At 35.4% G+C, this 16,023-nt stretch overlaps 1 protein-coding gene across 1 annotated transcript; it reads right to left on the reverse strand.

Moving 5' to 3' along the window:
• Positions 1-2,264: 2,264 nt before the first annotated feature.
• On the reverse strand, positions 2,265-10,566 carry LOC110698723 (katanin p60 ATPase-containing subunit A1-like). The gene is made up of 7 exons (XM_021876231.1): positions 10,161-10,566; positions 7,269-7,740; positions 5,214-5,411; positions 4,747-4,991; positions 3,631-3,783; positions 3,443-3,530; positions 2,265-2,913 (listed from the first exon to the last, which is right to left on the reverse strand). Exons 1-7 carry the CDS (start codon positions 10,280-10,282, stop codon positions 2,632-2,634), a joined length of 1,560 nt encoding a protein of 519 aa, XP_021731923.1. The 5' UTR covers positions 10,283-10,566; the 3' UTR covers positions 2,265-2,631.
• Between the last annotated feature and the right edge of the window lie 5,457 nt (positions 10,567-16,023).

Raw genomic sequence — 16,023 nt, forward strand, 5'->3', positions numbered from 1 at the left:
TCGAGTAGTGGGTTGAAAATGATCAGATCATAAACATATTGGGTTATGGGTTGTAAACGACTCAGTCATTATCGGTCGTAAACGGTTCGGTCTCAACGGGTTACGGGTCGTAAGCAGTTCGGTCTCAATGGATTACGGGTTGGAAACGGTTCGGTCACAATGGGTTACGGGTTGGAAACGGTTCGGTCACAATGGGTTACGGGTTATAAATGGTTCGGTCACAACGGGTTACGGGTTGGACCGATTCAGGTTTATCGGATTTTTGTCAGGTTTAAAAGTTTTTCGGTTTAAAATGGGTTAGGTTACTATCGGGTTCAGACGTAATCGGTTTGGGTTGTTGTCAGTTTCGAGTTATAACAGTTTGGCTTGATAATGGGTTGGGTTAATAACGGTTCGCACGAATTCAGTTTAGTTCAGTTCAGTTTCGGGTTTGAAAAAACTGGGTCGGATCGATTTTTGATTTTCAAAAAATGGGTTTTTAACGGTTCAGTTCCTTTTTAAATCGGTTTGAAACAATCGGATTTAACGGTTCAGAATGACACCTGTAGATTCATTACATTAGTAGACAAACATCAAGACAAAATTGATATGGGACGGCTTATCATTTTTGTTTCTATGTATCATAGCATGACAACATTTTTTTATGGGAAATGTAAGCACCATTTAAATCATTTATCTTACTCTTGTTCATCACTAAGAATACAGAAATCAGGCAGACAAAATTAAATACGAAGTAAAACTTTTCTTTTTAGATTGGATTCTTTCATTTTCAAGTTCTAAGAAAATGCGCATAGGCGGGTTTTGCTAGAATTATACTCCCTATGTTCCTATATGCCAATGATTATTCGTCAAAATGTAGAGGAAAAAAACATATTTAAGTGTTATACGTCTCAATTTATGGTTTTAAGGTAATAACATTATCATATCGTTACTCATAATTTTACATTCAAAACTATAAAAGAAAGTTACATAGGACAAATATTAAGGAGCAAGGGAGTAACAGATTCTAGCGAGTAATTAAGCCCAACATATGAAATCAGTGGTGGACAAAAGTATTCAATTAAACTTATAAGCTAAAGTAGAGTGTCATTTACAACCTCACATAAGAGAGACAAGCTAACTGTTACGAGTAAGTGACTAACAGTTAACTTATTTAGCCTCACTATTTGAAAATTTAATAGTAGCCTTAGAAAAGTATAATATAAGCTGGATCCTCGACCCAAATACCGCAGTTGGGAAGATTTGATCTTTTGACCTTAAAGACGTCAAAGTTATATACGAGATCAAGATGAATACTCAACCAGTTACACCAAGCAAGCTTGATAAGATTGTTAATACAAGTTCAAATGATGGCATTGGTATCATGTCGGATTTAAATAAAGTTACATCTGACAATACTAGAGACCAGCTAGGCGATTTTTTAAAGGAGAAAGACTATACTGAACTAAAAGTTTGATACTCTTGCGGGTAAATAAATCTGATCCAGCTAACCACCAAGCCACGGATGTTATGAAAACATTGCTAGGAGAGTTGGCATTATCGTATGTATTAAGCAGGTCGATAGAGGAGCCTATTCGATGACAAATGTTTTTACTACAAAAACACCAACCAAGAGTACTTGACGATAAAACTCAACAAATACTCGCAAGTATCCTGAGATGTCATCGCCTTCTTGTATTTTTAAGCCACCTCGCTTATAGCATGAATGACACCAAACTAATTTTTGTAGATCTACACATTTGTACTTGGTATACTCTATGAATTATGAAAAGATGAAACAATTGACGTGTTTAGTTCCTCGGATGACATAGTTATAGTATAAACACAAGTGTTAACTATGAAGTTCCGTGTTCGGTTTTAAAGTCGCGATAGCGAGTAACATTTTGATCGGGTCAAAACACTAGTTAGAAATGGAGACCTAACAAGAATTTTGATGAGTAATACCAGTAAATCAACTTCACCTAAAGTTTTGGTAGCTTCTTCAAATAATTCAAAGTGTTAATTTAGTCTTTGTTACTCTGTTGAATGTAGTAACGATGCATTTCAGACTATTGAAAAAGAAAAATATCTTAAAATTATTCATAAATAATCAAAAAATGGGATTAACTTAACGAATACTGAAACTCTGAAATATATTTTTTTGAAGATCGATATCACTGTTCACTTACCCCTACAAATCATAGCAATTTACATGATATCTTAGCTTTGGATTTACAGTATACCAGGATCCAAGATCGCCCGAGCGGCAGGAAAATTACAACAAAGCACGAGATACCCACAAAGGGTTAATTTGATTGATAAAATTTGAACTCTTACTAATCTTTGTCACCCACAACGGGTCATAGAAACAAATCAACAATAGATTAACAGACGAAGCAAGCAGGCAAAATTGCTTGCAGTTCTGGTAACACAATGGCTGGCATCCCCTCATCAATTAATCACAATTTTGGATTTACAGACATTTTGGTCAGCAGAAAATACATGACTTATGGTACATAAGATACAGATAAAAGGAACAGACCACTTTTCACACTAGCAGCAGAGGAGTGCAACGACGAACCCACACAACAGATACACGAAAGAATTGTGAATAAAAGACCTGTAATTGCTTTAACTTTGCGAGCAATTCTTCTAAGCTGATCCAAATTCATGTAACCATTTTTCATGGCGCTCAATATCAGTAGCAGAGACACTAGGTTGAACTTTCCTCAATGCTTCTTCAAAATCACACATTGCAACAGGGTCATTTGAGATGTCATCTTTAGCCATATTTTTTATCTCATCTCTAGTCTTGCCTGCTATTTTACGCCTCATGCCATTCAAGGATGCATCCCGACAAACATTTGTCAAATCGTCTCCACTGTATCCCTCTGTTCGCCGAGCCACTTCATCAACATCCACATCAGCAGCCATCTATAAAAACATCGTCAAGCCTTGTCAGTAAAGTTAACCAAACCAGCACATAGAAAGACGTATTTTTAAGTGTAAAATCACTAAGCACCTCCATGTTGAAAGCTAAGTGACAAACAAATTTATCCCATGATCAGATGGTTTCACTTGTCATGCAATCTCCCTTCCTTTTCTCCAGCAATTAGTCTTAGACTAGATTAATATGGAGTAACCAGTAACTAATTTAAACTTTTCAGATTCCTTACTTTGTATAAACCCTAGTATTTATAGCTAGATATTTCCGAAATTTCACATAACAAATTGAAACTGCATTATATTCCATTTCTTACAGTTTCCATGATTACAGGTGCCATATTATTATTTTCCATATTACTAATCATACTCAACATGCAAGCAAGAAATCAACTCCTGTTGTGCATGAGCCATGTTAAAAGTTAAGACAGCCAGGCGATTTAGGGTGTACACCAGAGGCCCAGAGTAGTAGAGCCTAAGAGAAAGAAAGCAATCATTTGAGAAAGGACCTGTTTCTTACCTCAACAGTTCTCAGATTAATCTTTATAAGCTCTTTTCGGCTTTCAAAATTTGGAAGAGGAATGTATATACGCTTTTCCAATCTCCTCCTGTGTTGCAACAACCGCCAATAGTCAGGTAAAAGTTGTAAAACTAAAAGTTTACAAACCTGGACTCAAGCAATATACAAGGGATGAAGTTTAGTAAGACCTTAGTGCCTCATCGATATCCCATGGAAAATTTGTGGCTGCCAGAACCATGACTATCTTTCGGTCTTCACCAGAAGAGCTAACATTTACACCATCAACTTGAACAAGCAACTCAGACTTAACTCTTCTAGATGATTCATGCTCTCCTGAAGCCCTGACAAAGGAAGAAAAACATTAAATACATAGCCATATCAGTGTAGACAACTAGACATAAACCTTTTCTATACATCATGTACCACAACCAAACTTCCGAAATCTATTAACTATTACTAAAACGAAACATTGTTGACATCATCTCTCCTCAAAACTGTATACGTGTCGCTTTCTTATGAAATTTTTTCCCGCCTAAACCATTGATGATGTCATTTTTCTTGTGATAGTTTTTTTTTTCCCCCTTGAAAGGATTTTTTTTTTTCTTTTATGTGATACTTCGTAAACAAGTTAATTAAGTTCTTTCAACAACTTAATCCAGAAAACCGAAGTATAGTAAATTGAATAGCAACTGTATTCCTTTCTTTTGATTTAAAGATCTATCATTCCCTCTCCTCAATTCCTTAACACTAATATTCAAACATCCAGAAATTTCCTGAAATATTCAAACTGTATTTCTTTTAAGAAATCTCCTTCCAATGAATTTATGACAAAATTAAAAAGATTCATTGTATATACGAGTTCTATGCTATAATTTTTTTTATTAAAACCGTGCATCGCATGGGGATAATCTAGTTAAGAATTAAGATAAAAAGATGGGTGAATTGCATACTCAAGCACAAATAAAACATCAAGGGGATGAGAAGAAAACAGTTTAAAAACTGCACATATATAGAGCACAAGTACAGAGGAACATCGGGAGGACCTGAGGGATGTGGGAGAGAAGCAGGTCAGCAGAGATTCTAGAGTATGGGTACATTCCTGTGGAGCCTAACATTTATAGAGGGATCTATTGAAGAAAATTAAACTAGCATGATGCTTTAAAATGTTGAGTAACTTCATAAAGCTTCTTCCATTATCTTCTCTTTTCTTTCTTTTTTCTTTCTTTTTTTTTTTTTTTTTTTTTTTGGAAACCTCAGACAGTTCAGCATACACGTAGAGCATATACAAGAAGACATAAACTAACCCTCGAGCATTGCAGAGGGAATCAATCTCGTCAATAAAGATTGTGCTTGGAGCATAAGCTCTAGCAAGATCAAACAAGCAGCGAACCATACGCTCACTTTCTCCACGCCATTTTGAAGCCAAGGTTGCAGAAGAGACATTGAAAAACGTTGTCCCACACTCAGTGGCAACAGCTTTAGCCAACAGTGTCTTTCCCGTACCAGGAGGTCCAAACATCAGTACCCCTTTCCAGGGTCTTCTGATTCCCTGTAGAATAAAAGAGAAGTTCACGTTTTAGCAAAGATTTTTCTTATAGAGTTCACAAATTGTACTATTCTATTTAAACATTAGCCTTAATCTATGCAGTAAGAAATTAAAAAATTAGGTGGGGTGATATTTGTTGAAGTTACTCAAAAGGGCTACAAGAAAATGTACTTAAGACACTCAACTTCTCAAGTGATAGATAAAGTGAAAAATAAGATAATATACCTGGAAATACTCGGGCATCCATAGAGGAAGAACAACAGCTTCCTCAAGTAGTCTCTTTGCCTCAGTTAATCCTGCTACATCTTCCCATCTTACTCCAGGGGTAGAGTCCAAGACATCCCTTTCAAGCATAGCAGCCAAATCTTCATCAGGGCCCTCATATAGCCCCCTTTTTGATTTTCCGTCTTCAGAATCAGCACCCTGCAGTTCTTCAAATCAGTAAGGAATAAAAGGTAAAACAAAACCTAAATCCAATAAACACAAGTTTAGGTTGAATCAAATGGGGAGCCAGAACTGTCAAAATCTAGTACAAACAGAATGACTTCATGTGCGAATATATTTGAATTTTGGTCTATTGAGAAATATATGCAGTAAAAGCTGTTTAACCAACATGGACAATATAGTCCAACTGCAACTACCATAATTAAGCAAACACAACAATAAATTGGTTTCCATCTTTCAGGACAAAGGAGCTCTGTGGCCTCCTGTGCCTTTAGTTTAGGGGCTTCTAAGCCACTCAAGGGAAATAAAATTCCTTTGTCAAGGTTTGTTTCAAAGAACTCTCAATTTCTTTCACCAGTAAAACTCTATGAGCAGTCCAGTACTATCAGATTATTCTAGGTCCATGATTCCATGGTTGTTGTATGTCTCCCCACACCAGAAAGATAGAAACTCCCTTTGTGGCTAATCAGAAAATTTCCTACACTCAACCAAACAACATTCAACAATACCAAGGAAATGAAACATTGAAGGATATCTTCCTTCATAATACTACTTTCCTTGCTCAACCAAACAAGCACTACATTCAATGACGACCACCCTTCTATTAGCTACCCATTGCCACTTTTTCTATCATTTGTCCATCACAATATTCTTCACCATTGCTTTGAGCAAAGGCCTCAGACTGCTCCCACCAAGAAGAGTCGAGGGGCAGGGGGAAAGAAGAGATTGGAGGGTGCAATAGGCATTGCATAATCCATACCAGATCATGGATCAATTAGAAACATTGGAGGGAGATCAAGATAAGAGTGATAATAGAAAAGATTTAAACATAATTGTGGGCTAAGGTGATTAAGGAAAAGTGGTGGTCAGTGAGAAATGGCATTGAAAGAAGAATAGCGATTGAGGATTTAAGGGAAATCATTAGAGTATGTTGGGTCAGATGAAATGCAGGTGGCATAAAAGCTAGGGGGCTGTCTCTAGTAGTCCCTAACAAAAAATCCAAAAAATTTTATTGTATAACCCACTTCCCTTATCAAACAAGGAAAGTAGGTTTGATTTTGTTGCTCATATAATGATTTTAAATCGTTCCTCCTTAATCCCTCTCCCTCTCTTGTTTGATCTCACATGAGCAACACAAACACCAAAATAGGCCATTGAAAGCAAAATGGGCATATCAGACCACTCCTCCAACCAAGACTTGCAAATCCCCCCATCAATCAGAAAGAAGAAAATTTATGCCTGTTAAGCATGTGCTTTCAGGAAAAGGATATTTTAAAAGTTCATCTAAGGCATCCAACCCCTTTGGATATTGCGAAAACCCCAAAACAGAAGGCCCAGATATCAATTTGACTTACAGGCATAGTAGCTCTTGCAGATCACTTGAATCTCTAGAACGAGGGAAGTAGAAGCGATTAAGACATGGCTTTGGAAAATGTATAATTGACGATCACAAAAATCGAAGGATTAACAATACGAATGAAATGAATATAAAAGCGAAGAAAGCAATCCACACAGCATGTTTCAAAAAGATCAGAGAACAAACCAGCTACAGCATGGTTTCCAATGTGATGTAATCGAAAAAAGTATTGAAGACTTGAGAACCTTTACAGGTTAAAAATAAAAATTAAAAAATTAAAAAATTAAAAAAATTAAAAAAAAAACTTACCTTCTCGCATACCAATTTAAAGCTGTAACTGTTACTAAAATGAGCATGCCAATGCCCAAGGTCAAGCAATACACTGATAATCAGAGATTCTCAAATTCAAGCAAGATGAAAAACTCTAAAAGCTGCCAATAATAGAAAATTTGATATTGAATGATATCAACAAAACTTACTGCTGCATCCCCCTTGCTGGATTTCCCAGATCCAGCTTTTTTTCCATTAGCAGATGAACGAGCTCCAGGACCAGAGGCCCCAGACTTCGCAGAACCAGTTGCTTTTGCTCCCCGGCCAGTTGTACCAGGTTTTGTTGGACCACGAGCCCAAGCACCATCTTGAGCCGACTTTCTCGTGCCTGCTGGACCTGATCTTGTAGGCCTTCGATTTGTATCACGACTTGGTGGCCTCCAAACATCAGGATCATCCATTGGACCAGAAGAAGAAGTAGGGTATTCATCCAATGGTTGAAAGACAAAAGATGACTTGGTAGAAATTGGTGGTGAAGGAGGTCGTCGACCCACAGGAGTATCCTTGAAAGACCTTCTCTCAGCATCCAACTGTTTTACAACTTCAGTTTCCTCTATGACAGCTTTCTTTACATTCATCCACTTAGAACGAGTCATAGGATCGTCAAGAGTGTTTAAGTGCCTATAGCCATTTAAGAATTGTCAAAATTATGAATCCTCATTGGAAAAAATGGTCCAGACTCCAGAGGAAAATCCATTATAATACAAATTAATGGTATAAACCCTTGGATCAAATGCCAGTCTCAACTTATATACTACCACCGTTTCATATTATTTGCAACGATTAGACACTTTCTACTCACACTTTATGTCAAATCGTTGCAAATAATATGAAACGGAGGTAGTACAAGATTCATAACTATACATAAGATTCATAAGTATAGTTCTATTCAAAGGTCAGCATTTAAAGACACAATAATTACTTATGGCAGTCTCATAAGATTCGTAAGATTTATAACTAAACATAAGATTCACTGATGATGCCAATCCCACACACACACACACAGAGACACACACAAAATGCACTTTAATCTCTTCACATCTTTAAAAGAAGTCTTTTGAGTTGCAGCAAGATAAAGTCTTCACACTTCCTTTTAACATGATACCAGGCACTACACTTCTCAAAAAAGAATTCATCTTTTGTAAAGATTGAATTTGAAAATGACTTGGCTTCATCATGGCCTCCACATTTATTTTTATAAAGGCAATCATCTTTCATCTTAAAACGATACTCGCTCTCAATACTTCAAAGTGGTCTTTCCTTAAGTCATACATCAATCTAAATAGGGGCTCATAGTGAAGAACAAAAGTTATACATAGGCATACTTCTGTATGTCTGCATAGTCTATCTAAGAAGACAAGTTTCAACTTTTAGGAGAACCCACAAAACATTTCCTAGAAAAGAAGGTGAAGAAAAAGAAACTATGATCTAGTTTGTTTTAGATAAGGTGGTTTTAGGAAATAATTATTAACACTAGTAGCAGCAACACCGACATCTTAAAATCCTATCAAGATCCCTTAATAAGATCTAAACGAACCATGTAAACTCTCATGACCAAAAGTCCAAAACCCTATATGATGACCAAGATCTAGTTATTTTTAGGACTATCTCTCTTTCTCATACAGTATATGTGACCTCAAATCTCCTGTTTGTGTATCTAGTTGGCTAGTTGCCTCCTTTGATATGATCAAAGCATCTTAGACTTGCCTCACACATCTTGATTGTAGGTTGCACAATTGTGTATAAAGCAAAACATATTTGTTTCAACCTCCAAACCTTATCGCTTTTTTTAATTCACATCCAAGTCAGCGCTGTGTCAACACAAGTACTAGCATCATATAATAACCAACATTTCATCAAATCACCCTTACATTGGATGATTGAACCCAAGATACTTGAATAGATCCCTCTTCATTTGACATAAGTGCCCCTGATATTTTAAACCTATGTCACTAAACATACATAATATTACACCACTACTAGGTGCCTCACAAAAGACTCCTTGATGAAGCCTTGCACTTTTCAAAAGATTCTTGATGATTAATCCTTTAATGAAAACATCATGCAAGATTAATTTTGTGCACAATGAAACTCTCCTAAAAGTAAAGTTGGCACCGAATCATCATCAACTAGTTTTAGGAAAATCACAAAGGGTCCTGTCAATCTGTCACATTTAATTTAATCATCCTCATGATAAATCTCTTCTCATAGCAAGGCCTAGAAATTATACTTCTCCCATTTCACGATACTTAATAGCTATTTGTATGAACTATGATCTTATCATATTCTACAACACTTTCACTTGAAACAAAAAAAAAATGCCATACACTCTTTAGGAAAAAGAATACCCAACAAAGAGATCAACCATAAAACCCATTGCTAACAGTAGAAACCTATATCTACAATTCCCACTATCTCTCAGCTCCAAAATCTTCCGATACAAGAAGCAAGCTAGTGTTAAAAAACTCGAGCTGTGAAGTCCACCAAAAAATACATCGAAACAACTCTCTCTCACCGCCCCCCCCCCCAACCCCACCGTCCCCCGTCCCCAAATAAATCCTACACACAATGCTTCAGTCGATAACAAGATCAAGACCCAAAATCACTCATCACATAAAGAAAACCCAATTTTTTTTCCAGCATACAATGACTGAATAGCTTTTCGCCGCAACAAATTCCTCAAAAGATCCTCGAAATTCAGAAAAAAGGGCACTTGATCTCTAAACTCAGCTGCGGAAACTTACCTAACTCAAATTCCACATTTCTAGCACTTAAACATTTATAATTACACACCTTCATTTCGTCATTTCCCTAAAAATAGTTCCAAAAAATAGAAAATAGCTAAAAATAATAAATATCAACAAATGTACAAAAACAATGCAATTCTAAATTATAATAAAACGTAGATAAAATTATCTATCTAGTTTCAACATTATCTTCACCAACAATCAAATTGAAGAATCAAAATGAAATAAAAATTAAAGAATTGAAGCTCAAGTTATAATCCAACAAAAATTAGGACACAGAAAAGGGGAAATTACTTGTTGATTTGAGCAATGGCGCCATCGAAGAAGATAACAGCAGTATCATAAAGACCTTCAACTGCATATTCTCTGGCCAATTTCAGATGATCTTGTAATCCCGACAATGTAGTTTCCACCATTTTCTCTCTCCTCTGAAGAAATTTGATTAATTTTTGGATGTCTGAAACTTCGATTTGCCGAAGAATTAGGGTTTCGATTTGAAAAAATTTAGGGGTAAAATAAAATAAAGGGGGAAGAGAGAGAAGAACGACGGCGACGTTTAAACGGTTTGGCAACGGCAATCGGAGGGAAGTGAAATTACTAGAATGCCCTTTGAGTGTGGTTTGACCTTTTTTGACTTTGTGAGTGGATATCAAACGGTTGTAAATTTTGTACTAGTGTGTTTTGAGTTTTGACTCTTTTGGGTGGGAAAGTAGATTTCTTTCTCGAAATTAGAAAATAGGGGTAAATTTAGAGTTATTTTCCAAAATAATGTAATAACAAAAACTAATTCTTATATACATTGGTTTAAAAACTATTTTTCATGATATCACCACTTAGATTTGGTTTTAAGGTTCGATATTTGCAAGTATAAAACCGCCAATATTGTTGGTGGTTTAAACTGCACCTCTATTGGTATTAGAGGTTCTATGAATAGAACCTCTAATGGTATTAGCGGTTCTATATAATTTGGTTGTGAAAGTTAAGGTAAACGAGGTAGGTTCAACTTAGGACCGCTAATGGTATTAGAGGTTTTATGCATAGAACCTCTAATGGTATTAACAGTTCTATACAGAACCTCTAATTGTATTAGGGGTTTTATATATAGAACCGCTAATATTGTTAGCGGTTTTATACTGCGAAATTCCAAACCTAGGAACCTCTAATGGTATTGTTAGCGGTTTTATACTGCGAAATTCCAAACCTAGGAACCGATCCTTTGTGAACAATATTGTGGGAAATAGTTTTTAAACTGACTTATATAAAGAATTAATTTGTATTTTAACATTATTCAGGGAAATCACTCGGTAAATTTATCATGTAATCTATGTGTATCGATATGTGTTTAACACACGATATTTAAAGGATATATTAGGTATTTTAAGTTGGATTTTTATGTGGATCTTGTTTGCTTTTGGCTCATGTGAAGGCTTATGTTGCTTGTAGACTTGTAGTTATAAGGGGCGAACTCATATTATGTACGGAGTAGTTGTTGTTGGAAGCTTCTTTAGGTCAACAAAACACACTTGCAAATAAGGAAAAGGTAGAGACTAGAGAGTAAAGGTTATTCGTTTTCTTTTGAGTTTCTAGTTTTATCTGCTCCATCCAAGGTCAAATGTTGTCGGATCAACTCTAAATTTTGACACAACATTTTTGTCGGTTGGATTGTTGTTTTCTAAATCAATATTATGTTTTCAGCCTTAAACTCCATTTATTTGTAAATTATAACTTAGGCGCTTATTAGTGATGTTTAAATTTTTGTTGTGCCAAACTTATTGTTTGATGATGGTATGTGCCTCTGGTAGACCTGGCAATTCTGACCCACACCCGATGACTCGAAATTGACCTAAAAACATCGACCCGAAATGACCCGACCCGACCCGTACCCGACCCGACCCGAATGTTAACAAACCCGAAATGACTCAACCCGTACCCAACCCAAACAACCCATTTGTCAGGTCTAGCCCTTGGTGTCAATTAGAGAAGACAATTGTGTGTTGCATCCACTTATTATTAATACTAGATGAAACCCGTGCGATGCACGGTTTGTTTGTATTTTTTCAAATAAAATATTTTACCAAAAATATATTTATCCGATAAACTTTGTGATTTTCGCTTGCTTACTACTTGAATTTTTTTTATTATAAAATGAATTATTAATTTTGTTTCTCATATTTAGATAAAATTCCTAATATAAAAAGATAATATTTTATTTCAAAAAGTTTCCTATGTGGTTGGCTACAGCGTGTGGTTGGGATTACTTGATCAGGGGGTTACTCGATTGGTCAAAGATTACTTGGTCGATCAAAGGTTACTCGGACGGTTAAGGGGTACCAGTCAATATTTTAATGTGTCTCAGTAGGCCACACTATATGGCCAGCCACATAGAAAATGCGCTGATTTTATTTTCATTGGCTAATGATAGGTTGTCGTACACCTGTCAAAAATAATTTCCTAACAAAACCAACTAACAATGTAGTAGGGTAAGTAGGGTCGAATCCACAGAGAGATGGCTATTTAATCTAACCTCCAAGAATTTGGAGAAACTAAACAATGTCACGATATTGAGATAGAAAAGTAGTATAAATTAAAATAGGAATAAAAATAATAAAAAGACCTAGGGTTATGGTTCACCGTGTTTATAGTTCTAAATCTATCAAAATACCATCAACAATTCAATTAATCAAGTATATAGAGCAATTGCTAAGCCTATGATCGGGTCTTAACGCTCTCAATTTAACATATATAGTTCGGTCGCTAACATAATCAAAATTACTAATTGTAGGTAAGCCTCTAAAAGTAAGATCTTTCGATTCAAACTCTTATTAACAATAATTAATCAAACAATTGATCAGGTTGCAAGATTAACATTCTAACACTATCAATTACAGATATGAATAATCAAAATATCAATAACATCAATCAAGATTCATAGTATAAACATGGGTTTCCAAACCCTAGAAATAAACTACTCAAGCATGAAATAAATAATTAAATCTAAATCTAATAAAGAAATCATAATTAAAAGAGAGAAATAAAATACCTCTAAGAATTAATGTAACAAACTCAAGAGAAACCCATGAAAAATCCATGGAATTGCCCAAGAGAAATTATGGCTAGAGAGAAAAGAAAACGAATGTAAAACAATAATAAAAAGCATAAGGAGAAAATAAATCTCCTTGAGTATTTAATAAATTTCCTTGAGTATTTATAATTCCTTAATTTCTAATCTAAAAATAAATAAAAAAATATAAATTACACAAGCTGTCAAATAATTGGACGATAGAAGATGACATGGCGCGAAGATGCTCAATGAAGATGGCCACCGACTCAAGAACCAAGCCTTAACGAGCAGCCATGATGGTCCATATATGTTGGCACGTTGTTGGACTTCAATAAGGCATCGCTGCACCAGCGAGCTATCGCTCGGTGCTTGCGTGAAGGAGTGAAAGGGCAAGCTATAGCTCCTTGGCGAGTGAGCTCTCGCTTAGGGCTGTTGTTGCTCTCGGCATATGCAAGCTAGCCCGCAAGCTCTCGCTCACTCGCTGTTGGGCATACCGTCGACTTCACAGGCTTGTAACTTCTGATGCAAAGATTTTATATAGGCGTGTGACCTATCGTTGGAAAGCCCTTCAAGTCTAGTTTCCAATGCAACTTGAATCACTTCAATCCAATCTGTAGAACTCAAGTTTTGGTCAAAAGAGTGAACAAAGGTCAATTTTGACATATCATTCATCATCATTTAACTTCGTTTTCAACTCAAATTCAATTCAAAAAGACACATAGTGATCCTTGTAAATGCTATGTCCATTTTCCATGCACACTATAATCAAAATCAACATCCACGAACATGGGATCTTTGGTTAATAAACTCAATTCATCGGCTTCCATTCAAATATCATCCGAATCAACTCCAAACACTTCGAAAGCATCCAAATGACTATAAAATCACCTAAAACATTAAGAAAAACACAAACGGAGCGTAATAGAGTACAAAACAAACAACTTATACATTTGCGACCTAAAAAGCAACAAAAAGACTTAAAAAGCAACTATAAAAGTAGCATAAACGTGCCTATTAATCCTATATAAATATGACTCATCAAATTCTCCCAAACTAAACCGTTGCTTGTCCCCAAGCAACACTAGACACAAAACGGAGAAAATTGACAAATAGGACTTCTAGGGAACTAGAATAAGACCAAAATCTAGCTCGGATACAAATGGAACCACTCAACATCATGATCCACGTACAATTGAAACCAAACTTAGCCACAAACGATTTCCCAATCAAGCTAGTCTTCGCCGCACACCTTGTAGAATATAAATATTTGATGCAACAAAGGGTAACTTGACGATAGCGAGAGATAACGTTCACTCAATCACAAAACACACATGCCGATCAAAAGGACTTTATAAGCATGTAATTGGGCTAAGGTAAAGGGGTTGGATAATATTTAGGAAAATGTGAGTAAAAAGCCAACTTGAGGAGCAAAAATATAAATGGGACCAGATAATGATCTAAACTTCATTCTCCAATTGACACCACCAACTTTCTCCAAAATATTATACAGAACCAAGATTGAAATCAACTATACATCGTCATGAATAATTTTTTTTTCTTTCTTTGCCATTTTCTTTCAATTTTTCGGCTTTTTCAAAGAAGTACATATAAACAAACTTTTTTTTTTTTTTTCAAGTAACACTTCTCAACTATAGATATAACTTTTTTTTTCAATATATATTCCACCATATTTTGCATAAATTGAAGCTTGACACACAAACAACGACACCACATCAATAAGCTTCCCAAGCTAGCTAGACTTGGGAATAGTAACCAATGGGGCTAAAGTGGCTTGTAATGTAGCTAAATATCAATGAATGGCAAGGCAACAACATGGGTGAACACAAAGGGAATAAATGTATCTAAATATCATTTGAAGGCTACCTAAAGAACATGGCCTTTATCATGTGCGGCAAGTGTGAATCATAATCAAATTACTAATAAATCTCAAGCCAAAGTCATTGAAATAACAAATTGCATCAATCACACAAACACAAAGTAAGGTGACCTAACACGAGATTTGACTAGCTATACTTGATATAGAACTACCAATCTTCCACAAACCATTCAATTGATTCACACAATGTCAAGCAGTTAGCAATGTATAGCACAAACCGACCGAATTTTAGAATTGTAACTAAGATCAAAAGAAGCTCAAGAGAGTCAAATCAAATCCGCACACGGTTCGAAGTCAAAATACAAAAGATAGGCACAAGTATGCATCATTGAAAACAACTAAAAAAAACCAAGAAAGCAGTACATTCTTTTTCATTGTACGTAACTCCCACCCATAGTGAGTGGTAAAAACCGTACAACAACTACAAAAGTAATGACGACAATCATCCTCCCACCTAATGCTCTTTGATTTATAATAAAATGAAAATAATTATCTTCTCTTGATTATATTGAAACCGAAAAAATTGAGGAGCTAAGGCAGGGTATATAATTTTAGGATTAACAGGATAATTATGATTTTGGTTTAGATTTCGATTTTATGATAAAGTACTTAATATTATTTTTTAGTGTCAATGCATTCCATTGTTTTTGGTATCATATCTATGCTATTAGTATCGAATTATCTTGAGAAATTGGATGTGAATTGAGAAGTACTTAGACACCTGTAAAAGGAGAGGACATGTACACAAAAATACACTATTTATTTACATAACGTACACTATTTAATCTATAAGTACAATATACGAATAAGCCGTGGTTAAATACATTAAGGAGTCAAGGCATAAACAAAATTAATGAAATCGAAAACAAAATCATAAACGTGCACAAAAATTATTAAAGCTGAATATAAAGAATACTTCATTGATAAAGCTTTTCTATGTCTAAAAAGAAAAAAGAAAAAAAAAAGCTTTGATGGTAGACAAAAAAATTAAGGAAAATTTCACAAGTATAATCCAACATTTGCCCCGTTCTTCCAAAATAATCCAACCTTTCAATAAACCCGAAATAATCCTAAGGCGACGTTTGGAATGTGGGAATGGGAGTTTGGGGATTAAAATGTGGGAATGGGATTGGGAATTGATTGTTGGGAATATATGAAAATATGACGATACTTTGTTTGGGTAGTGGATGGGAGTAAAT

Source organism: Chenopodium quinoa, unplaced genomic scaffold (assembly GCF_001683475.1).
Source record: "Chenopodium quinoa cultivar QQ74 unplaced genomic scaffold, ASM168347v1, whole genome shotgun sequence".
NCBI lineage: Eukaryota > Viridiplantae > Streptophyta > Magnoliopsida > Caryophyllales > Amaranthaceae > Chenopodium > Chenopodium quinoa.